Source organism: Astyanax mexicanus, chromosome 16, assembly GCF_023375975.1.
Source record: "Astyanax mexicanus isolate ESR-SI-001 chromosome 16, AstMex3_surface, whole genome shotgun sequence".
In the NCBI taxonomy this organism is placed as follows: domain Eukaryota; kingdom Metazoa; phylum Chordata; class Actinopteri; order Characiformes; family Acestrorhamphidae; genus Astyanax; species Astyanax mexicanus.
This window is the reverse complement of record NC_064423.1, coordinates 30,785,756-30,797,992: the sequence shown is the minus strand read 5'-3', so window position 1 is coordinate 30,797,992 and position 12,237 is coordinate 30,785,756. Positions and strand designations below refer to the sequence as shown.

General features: G+C 37.1%; 1 protein-coding gene across 1 annotated transcript; it reads left to right on the top strand.

Moving 5' to 3' along the window:
- Window positions 1-5,529: 5,529 nt before the first annotated feature.
- Window positions 5,530-11,463, top strand: LOC103024779 (claudin-22). The gene is made up of 2 exons (XM_022669923.2): window positions 5,530-5,897; window positions 8,389-11,463. Exon 2 carries the CDS (start codon window positions 8,435-8,437, stop codon window positions 9,101-9,103), a length of 669 nt encoding a protein of 222 aa, XP_022525644.1. The 5' UTR covers window positions 5,530-5,897; window positions 8,389-8,434; the 3' UTR covers window positions 9,104-11,463.
- Window positions 11,464-12,237: the final 774 nt, after the last annotated feature.

The window sequence follows — 12,237 nt, the reverse complement described above, 5'->3', positions numbered from 1 at the left end:
ATATAAAAGACCCTGCGCGCTCCCAGCATGCAGCTCTGCGCTCCACTCACACACAGCAGCCCGGGCAGGGTGCGCTACTGACGGTCAACACCGAGGAAAATCTACGCATAAAACAAAGAAACACCAAAAACAGTTTAAAACACTGGAGCTGAACCCACATATTTTTTCTAATAGTAATATTACTATTTAAACTTATTTTTAAATATATATTTAAAATATTAGGTCGAAACTATTCTCACTCATTTTTTTAGACTTTTATTTTGTATTTTGTATTTTATATTTTGTATCCACTTTTACATAAGGTGCCACTATAACAGCTTCAAAAAAGATACAATTTTATTTTGTATTCACTTTTACATAAGGTGCCACTATAACAGCTTCAAAAATGATAAAAGTTTATTTTGTATTCACTTTTGCATAATGTACCACTATAACAGCTTCAAAAATAATAAAATTACGTTTTATATCATTGTTTTTTTATATATTGTTTTTTTTTCTTATCTCACAGCTCCCTGATAAAAAAGAACATTGAATAAACGTTGTTGTTTTGATTTAAGATTAATGACAACCTTTAAACAATCTTTTTAAATTATTCAACACTAGGCATCGGTTAATAAAAATCCTGACATTGTACCAACATTAATTTAATGGTTTTTAAAGGGGCACTAAACCATTTATTTTAGCTGACTTCACCCTCAACTTAAATTTGAAAAAGGCTAAAAAATGAGAGGGGTAGTTTGGGAGCGGCACTGGGTGGTGTATGGGTTTAGAGGCAGGGCAGGAGGAAGAGCTAATTGGCTGAGCTGCAGCAGCAGCAGTGTGCCTTTGATAGTGTTGAGACAAAGATGGTTGGGCGTCAGCAGGGGGGTGTTACTATTGATTGACTGATCTGCATATTGTCATATTGTGTCTGCGTGCCAAATTACATGGAAACATCACCCTCGTCTATAGCACAGTTGAACTTACCTTCAGATTGTATAAGTATTCATTATAATACTATTATAATATAAAACAAGAAATTATTTCAACACACTGTGACCGTAAAAAGATCAAGAACAGTTTTTTATTCTTCTGAAAACCAAACAATTTACACTTTTTGGAATCAAATCACACACAGGTGGTAATATGATATTTATTATTTTTGTGTCTTGTATAAAATAATTTTAAATATATCACTATTTAAGAAATATTGTCAAGCCCTACTTTAGATTGTAGTTTAGAGAGTTTTTTTTATTATTTCATATATACAGTGTCTGTGCCAGGATTAGCTCATACACTACTGTGGCCTGTTCTAACCCTGTATGAACTTTGAAGGCTGTTATTACTATGAGAGCGGCTCTAAGGAGGGCTTTAGGCCTTCTCTATCATGGTCATTACAGATCACACCCTCGTCATCATCAGCCTGAAAGCTCTTATCATTGTGATTTTGTAAATTATAAACAGATTTTTTATTAGTGCTATGGGCTAATAAAATTCATGTCTTGCTATCTTTATGCTTATTTTAGATAATGTTTCACAACAGTTCAGAGTCAGAGTGAGTGAGAGGTCACAGTGAGTGAGAGGCAGAAAGAGAGTTAAGAGTTAAACTGCATGTGTTTGATATGTGTTTTCCCTTTGAGCCTTTCGTGTTTAGCCTCCTACCAGCAGACGTCACAGCCTGCGCAGTCCCGTGTCTCAGGCTGGCCTGCAAGAAAAGCCTTTTGTTTGTTTCTGTTAGCTCTCAGCATTTTTAAAACGCCTGTCGTAAGAAACTTGAGAACATGGGGAGTAGACAGATGTGATTTCACACTTGCAGTCACTGCAGACATGTTACACTCAGCATTTTTTTTAAAAACTACACAGTGAAACATTTGAACTGAGCCTGTTGTGCCCAACAGTGTCGGCATGTCTGCTTTACCAGAGTTTACAGAGTAAATCTTAATGCTGATAATGAAACCTGTGGTCTAGAAAACTCTCCGTGCTGTTCTCCCACAAGATAAAATCTGTCACAACCTTCACAAACACTTTCTGTTTCTTTGAGGTGAACAGTTTTCCATTGCAATTGCACATTTTTTACCCCTAGTGTTGTGGTTTATTGAGGTATATAGATGAAATGGGCAAAGAAAAGTCATTAGAGCTTCCTTTACCATATAGAAAAAAATTCAACAGAAACCAACAGGTGATTCTTTGAATCTAGTGACCTTAAATTTCCTGCAACATTATCTTTTGAGAAAATAACAAATAATAGTAAATGCCATTTTTTTTGCCTAAATTACATGTATTATTGCCAGATAGAGATTGCCAGGCTCAACAGTTTAACTTCTAAAATGTTTAATTAATTTCATTAAATAGATCCAAACTGTATTAAAATGTGGATTGTCAACCCTGTCACTTTGATTTAATCCCTGTTATTTGATACTTTTCTCTTAACATTTTGATTATAAGAATAAATAAGTTAAAGGTAAGTGTTTATTGGGCGGAATGTATAATTTACGATACAGTCCTAAAATATTAAAAATAAATCTTAATGTTAATGCATCATTTTTGATAAAATATGACAATGACAAAAAAGATCCCATCAACTGCTTGACAGTTGCTGTGATCATTTCTGAGATAGGAAAATTATTTTTCAAAGGCTTAACTAACCAACTATCAGATGAAATGATCAAAAATATATATATTAAATTATTTTTTAAATAAAAAAATATGATCCAAAACTCCACACGACCTCTGAAGGTGCACTGTGATTTATAGAACCAAGATATCATCAGTAACGGTGGCTGAAATACACAGGTCACACATATTAAAAAAGTTCAAATACTTCAGGTTGGGCTTCCCAAATGGGCCTTATCATTACAGCCGGCCTTAATCTCATATGAGTCCCATCTACACCCCATATGCAGTGTAAAAGCCAGATGAGACTATGGGCGTATTAAATCCCTCTTGTTCCCTTACTGTCCCTGATGGAGTTTGTAACTGTAGCTGTAACCATTAAAAGAAGATAACTCTTTCTTTATATATATATATATATATATATATATATATATATATATATATGTTACTCCTGTAACATTATTAAGAAACTCCATGCTGTAATTTTCCTTTATGTATGAACAGAAGGAGTAGCAGCAGTGTGACCAGGCTTTGTAAAGTAGCTTTTGTGTAGCCCACTCTCAAATATATATACTGATTGCTAGCTAATAACTAACTACACACCACGCAGTCTCTAGGCCCGGAGCTTCCTAATTCCCAACAACCATATGTAGTGCGAACATAAGACTACCATAGGCTACTTTTGGGTAGTGTATCTCTTGGTGAGACTTACATGTCTCTATAATGCTCTCAAATGCATTTTGACTTTGACTTTGCTCATTATTGAACTAAGAGAAGCAGAGAGAAGTCATTTAGATGAATTGCCTGCCATCCAGGCCATCCATCAACCATGGATGGTGTCATGAGCAAGTTGTGGACTGGAACAGCTTGACCTTTAACAAAGAACCCAGGTTTGGTTTGGTATCCAATAACAGTCTGTTTCGAGTACAGAGGACTCATGATATGTGCTTTATATGTGCCTTTGCTGTGGGGAAACACACAAAGCAAAAAAGAAAAAAAGTATATAAGAACTGTTTATATTAGTTATATTTTTATTATATTATATTTTGTTTTACATGATATGGACCCTCAAGAATACCATGAGCACTCCCTATAACTTCAGTAAAACTCTGTAGGCTAAGCTAGCAGATATTGTACGAGCAAATGTATGGGCTTTTCCCTATTGATTTATTTATTTAATATTATCACTAGTGATGCCACAACACAAAGAGGGTGAAGACACATGTGAAGTCAGCCACCGCCTCAAACTGTTGCTGATGCAGCATTGCAGAGTAGCATCACAGCGCACTTGGAGGAAAGTGCAGCGACTCGAATCTGATACACCAGCTCACAGACGCCTTGTGCTGATCGACAGCACCCTTTGGAGTGATGAGGGGAAAGAGTGCCATCTACCCACCCAGAGAGAGCAAGGCCAATGGTGCTCGCTTGCTGATGGCAAGCTGCATGACCGGTATTTGAACCAGTGAGCTCCACCGCTTTAGCCTGCTGGAATGCCCATAATGTATGGCCTTTTGTCATTTCAAAAAGATAATGTCAGTATACATTAGCTTCTATACATTAACTCTGGTTATATACATTCTATACATTACCTCTAATGCACATGTGTCAAACACAAGGCCCGCGGGCCAAATGTGGCCCGCCACGTCCTTTTATGTGGCCCGCGAGAGCTTGTAAGATCTTAGTGTCTATAATAAATGGATCAGAAGCGTGCTTTGACCGAAAACTACATTTCCCACAATGCTTGTCGATTGTATTACCCGCGAAGTTACGGCTTACTGCCACTGGAATGTGGAAACCCTGCCGGAGGGAAGGTGTAACTTCGCGGGTGAAATGTTTATCCCATAATGTCCAGAAAAAGAGAAGCTGATTCAGACGGACGGCTGTGCTTCAAGGCGAAAGAATGGTATGCCTTTTGTGTTACGAAGAGTGTTACTGACCAAAATAAACGCTTTTTAGGAGAGATATAAGTTCTGTGTAAATATTAATAAGACAATAGCTGACAATCTGTTTTAATGACATTAATAAACATCACTGTGACAGAGCTAGTCGCAGTTTCACCACAGCAAAGGACGAAGACGTGAATCACTTATCTAACCAGCCTGTACTGATTTCTGCCCCCAATAACCCTTTCAATAACCTCCAATAGCCTTTAATAGTCTTCAGTAGCCTTCAACAGTCTAACCTTGCTGCTGTGGTGTGTTCTAAACTCCGTAGTTATAAACATCCTGAGGTTAGCAGCGCGCTAACTGACCTGTTTATAATGTAACGTTAATCCGAGCAGTGACTCCGTGACGCTGCTCTAAACTGCTGCTGTTAGCTGTTTGTGCTGAAAGATGAGCTGTAGAGAGCTGTATTATCCGGTTAGTGGGGTAAAAACCTTTATTTCCTACACAGAAGAACTTAAAATTTTTTAAAAACGCTCCAGACTGGCTGAGCTGAACCCTGTAGCCCGTGGCTGGGCTGTAGCTCTGACTCAGTAAAGACTGCGGGCTTGTGCTGCTACTGCAGCTCCCACTAGTGGTTGGATGAGGAACTGCTAAATCTACCATGTTCTTAACAGCTCACAATTTTTGATTTTATATTTATTAAGCCTTATTTCAGTATCAAACGTTTTGATCAAAGTTAATATAACTTGTATTTTATGTCATTTCTATTCACTTGAATAGTTTGGTTCTTGATTGATGGAGTTTTTGGATTTCATAACATGACAAATTAAAAGGATTTATGTTAATAGAGCAACAAGCAAACATTTTTTCCATTTAGAGTTATTTAACATTAAAGAGTAATTACATTCATTTTATATTACATTTGGTTACATTTTATTACATTTATAAGTTACATCTGGCCCTCAGAGGACAGCCAATATGCCAATGTGGCCCTCGGCCAAAATGAGTTTGACACCCCTGGCATAATAGAAGCTGTTTCTTGGCCTGTTGGTCTGTGCTTAGTGTGGACGCTGTATTCAGAAAGCCGGGGTGAATGTGTGAATGATGCTGTTGTTTTCCGCCCCTCTGTGCTGTTCCCCCGTCTGACTGACAGAGCTGATAAGTGCAGCACCATCCCGGCAGCGGAGGAGAGGAGAGGAGAGGAGAGGAGAGGAGAGGAACATGTCAGAAAGCTACAATTTCTCTCTCCGGAGCTGCTGAGCTCACGGCGGAGGGAGGCCGGCTGTTAATTCTGGAGTGAGCAGACAGTCAGTCGGCTGTTCCAAAGCGTCTGTGCTGTAAACATTAGTTTGAGAGGAGGAGATGAGTACAGGGGACAGAGCAGCCAGAGGAGCCGGGGGACAAGCACATATATAACAGGTGATATACAGTATATTATTACATGTGATAGTATGTGAGGTCATGTTTGTGTTTGCATGTAGTAGATGATATGTATTTTTATTGATGTAATCTATGACTAATCATTACTTTATTCATATACAGCTCTGAAGAAAATTAAGAGGCCGCTTCAGTTTCTGAATCAGTTTCTCTAATTTTGCTATTTAAAGGTATATGTTCGAGTTAAATGAACATTGTTGTTTTATTCTAAAAATTATGGACAACATTTTACCCAAATTCTAAATACAAACATTGTCATTTAGAGCATTTATTTGCAGAAAATTGTAAATGGCTAAAATAACAAAAGGATGCAGAGCTTTTAGACCTCATATAACGCAAAGAAAACAAGTTTACATTCATAAAGTTGTAAGAGTTCAGAAATCAATATTTGGTGGAATAACCCTGGTTTTTAATCACAGTTTTTATGCATTTTGGCATGTTCTCCTCCACCTGTCTTACACACTGCTTTTGGATAACTTTATGTCACTCCTGATGCAAAAATTCAAGCAGTTCAGCTTGGTTTGATGGCTTGTGCTCATCCATCTTCCTCTCGAATACATTCAGAGGTTTTCAATTCGGTAAAATCAAAGAAACTTCCACTGTATATGTACATGGGTTTCTATCATAATAATTTGACTCTTTGGCATCTCATAACTTTTAATAGTTTTGACTACACATGAATCATATTGTTTCTCTTCAGTTCCTTGAAAATAAAACAGTATAAAGCTTGTGATGCCACTGATTTCAAAGGTTACTTATTTAAAGGGACGGTTATCCAAAGGTAACATGGTGGACAGTGAATTCTTGGACACATTAAAATAGATTGATATTTTTACAAAATTGCTTTACGAAATTAATAATTAAAATGTTGGAAACTGTAAGAAAAAAATAGGCATATTTTTAAAAATTGTTATTTATGCACTTATAAAAATTATTCAGCTTAACCAGTTAGCACTGCAGACATGGCAACATGTATTAGCTTTTAAGACATAAACATTTGCTTTTAAAATCTAACAAAACCGAAACAGAATTTTACTTTTTTATGATGTATACGAAGTATGTACAGAGTACATAAACATCAGACTTTAATGTGAAAAATGTTTAAAAGTGTGTATTTTATTCACCATAATGCATTTAATTGAATTGCTTTAGCAGTTTTATGTTTTGTTTTAGAGCCGATCCAAATGTTCTCTACATTTTTGTGGCGGTCCGATGCAGTGACAGCTTAACACACTTGCAGGAGAACACTAACTTCCAGTTTTGTAACATGAGCTAACAGACATTCATACTGGGTTAACTAGCTAGCTAGCTACCTTGCAAGTTAACTACCTACTAGTTAAGATTTATTCGGCATAGGTCCTCACAATATCTTTTTGTAATAAAAATACATGCAGTTCCATAAATGTCAAGCATATAAATTAATTCATGAAGATAAAAATGTGCAATATCTTACTGTGCAGTTGTGGTGTATCTTACCCGTGCAGCAGGAAACTATGCCAAGACAAGTCTCCTCAGAAGCAGGATGAGGAAAATGGCTGAAGTTTAGGCAGGAAAAATTGCACTTGCACATGAGCAGTTAGGTCCTAACCATCAACTTAATTATTTAAATTAATTACCATCAATAATAATTTTATAACTTATGTTTTGTGATTCTCAGTATTATGATTATTATTATTATTATTATTATTATTATTATTGTTATTATTATTATGTAAAATCAAAAACTCATTTAACCCTTTCAGAGCTGAATGATGTGCCAGTATTGATAAAATATTAATAATAATATCAACGCTGTTTTCTTTCTGCAGTGCACAGAAAGTAGACTCTATTATTAGAACATAAAATCTATTTTAACAATAAAAATCCAATTTACTAAAATAAATAACTGTTTTTTCAAGTCTATTGTATTGGCAGACTGTGCTCACATTTTTATTTATTTACAATTTATTGACCGTTTTGTTCACAAGCCATCTCTAAACAGTAAAATAAATAGGGTTCTAAAAAAAGTGTTCTAAATTACATACAATTAGTAAAAAGTAGCTCTTTTAATTTGCCTCTTTGGCTCTAGTGCTGTTTTTTTCCAGTGCAGTGGGTGGGGCTAAGCTATTGTTTTATTGGCTTATAAACTTTTTCCTTGGCTCTTTTGTAGTCTAATTAAAAACAACAAAACATTTGGAAAAAATAAGAAAATACATGATGTCCGTTGTAATTGACGCAGGGTCTGAAAGGGTTAAACTGAGAAAACAAGGACAATTTCATTATGTATAATTTCCCAAAAGGCCAAGATCACTTTGTTCAGTGTAGTTATCATCTGCCTTTTGAGGAAGCGACAGAGTTAGAAGGAGGGCCATCCTCTCTGGAATTCCTGATAACAGATGGCTGTGGCATCACCTTGGAAGGGACCTCCTGTTCTGGCACTACAAGTATTTGTGGGTAATGTGAAAGACTTGTCATTTTGCTTCATCTTTTACAGGTTAGAGTTAAGGCACTGGCAGAAGTGAGCCAGTTGGAGAACTCTCATGGACCCAAGTGTGTGTGTCCTGGAGCTGCTTGGTGTGTCCCTCTCCCTGACAGCCTGGCTGGGTTCACTCACCACTACCCTGATGTCCCGCTGGCTCACGCTGTCCACAGAACTCCTGCCAGCTGAGAGCTATGAGCTGGGCCTGTGGGGGACGTGTGTGGTGCAGGAGCTGGGGATACTGGAGTGCCGACCTTACGACAGCCTCCTGGGTCTGCCGCCAGACATCCGCCTGGCCAGAATCCTCATGCTGGCCACACTGGTAACTGGAGTGATGGGTCTGATGTTGGCCATCCCCGGGATCTACGTGGTCAACAGCTGCAGAGGCACGGATAGTCTTGTAGCCAAACGGACCCTTAAAATGCTGGGTGGCACGATGTGCTTGGCTGCAGGGATTCTTGGCCTGGTGCCCGTCTCCTACGTGGCCCATCTTACCGTTCTGAGGTTCTTTGACGAGTCCGTTCCTGACGTGGTCCCGCGCTGGGAGTTCGGGGAAGCCCTGTTCTGGGGCTGGGCAGCCTCCTTCCTGCACCTGGTGTCCGGATCACTGCTGCTCACCTCCTGCTTCTGCCTGCAAGGGGAGCCATGTCCTCTGCCAGGGTCCATCCCACTACGAGGAACACGTGACAACCCTGAAACTTCTCCAGAAAGAAGGACAGAATATGTATGAGGATAAAAACATGGAGATTTGCAGAGAATTTGAGTCCAGATAAGCAGATATTCCGGAATTTAAGACTATTATGCTTCTCTACTGGATGAAATGTATTGAAATGTATTAAATATAAGGACAATATATATATATATATATATATATATATATATATATATATATATATATACAGCAGAATATGAGGGTAAATGATGTGATGCTGCTTTTTTACCATATCTTTCCTTGAGGTAATGAAATTTTCACTGTGAAGATTTTGTTCCAAAATGGAGACGGGCTGTCACTATCAATTCTATTAGTAATCGCTTAATCTGCTGATTAATTTTGATGATCAATCGAATCATCTAAGAGCTTTTATTTTTTATTTTTAATTAACTTAAAGGACAAGTCCATCATTTAAAAAAATCTGAATAATTCAATCATTCAAATGTAAACGACCACGAGTTAAGCCTGAACAGCGAGTCCATCAGATTGTTTTTTTTTTTTAGCTTTCTTGCTTTTTTGTTTGTAACAGTTAATTAATTTTACATTAATATAATAAATACAGGATCATGTTACAAATCATTCACAGAGCAGTAAACAGAATGTACTGTTATACTGTATTCATGACTGGATATGCCACTAACAGGTTTCACAAACAGCTCTCTGTCTCTCTCTCTCTCTCTCTCTTTTAAAGTATCACCTTAAAGACCCACCTGTTCTAGGATCAGATTTTTCTTTTTCTTTAAATGTTCCATGATTAATCTGTAAACTGTATATAAGCATTTTTTTATTGTAATGTTTTTAATTCAGAATGAAAGCTCAAGTAGCTATTTGTTTAAATGATAAATAAGCTTTTTTTATTTATTACTTTTCCTTTTTTGTTTTTCTTCACTAGTACTGTAACTGTACTCGGCCAGTAATGAGAAAAGGAGACAATTTAAGATTTACGATCCAAAGACTGATTTAGGTGCCGTGGTCTTTCTGTTGTTTAAAGGCCAGACAAACCTGATAAAGAATGTCAAACACAAAAAAAGTGAAAGTGTGTAAAAATAAGCAATAATGTAGCAGAAGAATGACAAATGTACTAATACACAGTATACAATTATGTATTTTACTGTTTTATAAGAGATGAGTTTCCCAAAAGCATCCTAAATACTGACTGACAAGTGTTGGGTCTTAAATTGAAAACAACAATGATGCTTTTAGGAAACTGAGACTAGACCAGTAGATTGTTTTGTGATTTGATTTTCTTCATGTGCAATATAATTTACAATAATCTCTAAAAATCTTTAAAAATCTTTAAAAAGTTTTAACTGAAAGATTTTAAAGAAGAAGCAAAAACACAGAAACAATGATAAAAAAAAAAAAAATCTTATAGACCATTATTTTATTCGCAGTAGTACATAAAACACATATCACTGTTGAAAGTGAGACCTTTTACCATTTCATAGCAAAAAAGTTGGGACGAAGCAACAAAAGGCTGAAAAAGTTAGAGGTAGTAAACATAAACTGCAATAGGAGCAGTTCACAACAAACTCACATGACTGGGTATAAAAACAGCATTTTATCGAGGCATTGTAAATGTAAAGAAGAAGACATATGTCCACACTACCCAGATACTCTGCGGTCTTCTCTGGGTCAAAACTTATAAAAAAAACTGAATTAACTGAATGGAAATGGAAAAATGTTTTGAGGTCAGATTAATCAAAATCTGAATTTTTAATGAGTTTAATTAGTTTTTAATAAGTTTTGACTCAGAGACAGCAGTCTTTACTGATGGTGTTTATGTAAAGCTTCTTCTGTGTATGATACAGCTTTAACCTGCACAATGATTTCTGGACAATGATGTCTTTCCAGTACAGTCAGTGTGGCCTGTTTTCTAAATTTGTTCTGCAATTTTCGACACAGTATTTTGCATTGTAAGCAACATTTAGACACCCCTTTAAATTTTTTTTTTTATATACAGTCATCTAAGTGAGTTGCAAAATGCTCCTATCGCAGCTGTCTTTTCCTATTGTACCACTTATTGTCCAGCATTTTGTTGCTCTGTCCGAACTTACATTCTGTTTTTATCTGTGTAATTTATTTAACTTTTACACAGTGTCCCATTTTGTGCTATTTGGATTAAATATTATATTACCTTATGTTTATAAATGGACCAAAGTTGTAAATTTGACATTTTGGAAAGTTTTGTTTTTGTGTGAAACACAAATCTATGCATACTGTACATTAGGCTTTGTTGTGGGAGTGAGATTATATATATATTATGATTATAAGCTTTATGGATACTATTGTATAGTATGAAAGCTCATGTCAGATGTTTATGTATAAAATGCAGATGGATTGAATGGAGGAAATAAAAGGAGAGTTGTTCTCTGTTGGCTGTGTTCTGAAGACGAGTGTGTGATTAATAATAGACTGCGCTTCCTTCTCTTGACACTCAGCTACAAGAAGCCCTTTCACTTTAGCAGAAAGCCGACAGAGCCGGGCTTTCAGACCCGGCGACTGAGCGTAATCTTCCCTGACCTGTCCTGTCTGCTTTACTGCACCAAGCTACATTTAATGACCACCCTGATGATAATACTGTGAGTGAAGAATGTTCAAAATGCTAACATGTGCCTCCGTGTAACTCCATTACACAACCCAGACACGGGTCATGCACTCCTGAAACCACTCCAGTGTTCTGCTCTTAACTGTTCTCAGCAGAGGGTTCTGCTTGTTTGGGTCCTCGGAGCTCCGCCGGCCTCAGCTGGGGCTTTGAAGTGTCCGACTATCGCAGGGCACATCCATGCTGTTTAGAGAAAGCTGGCTTTGTTGGGCCTCCACAATGTAGCCATTTATCTTTGTATGCTAATGCTGCCGTCTTTAGACATACAAAGATTTCTTCACTATCAGAGGGGCACATGGAGCTTTCGCTGGCTGGCCGTTTCCTGCCCACTTCCTTTGTGCAAATGAAGTGTGCGGATAGTGGCTCACGCTGCTAAGAAGCTGCTCCACCCAGGTTGTGAGGTTTCTATATATATCAAAAATGAAAGATTCTTAAGATGTCTTTAGAGCAAGGGCAAATTAATGACTAAGTTGGGGCTAATCAGGGCAACCTTAAGAACGTGTGAAACGATGTACTTTGGACAGATGAATCTTTATTCCTGCCCTGA

Excerpts from the sequence above, each read along its gene's own strand:
- LOC103024779 (XM_022669923.2), top strand. The coding sequence starts at position 8,435 with ATGGACCCAAGTGTGTGTGTCCTGGAGCTGCTTGGTGTGTCCCTCTCC.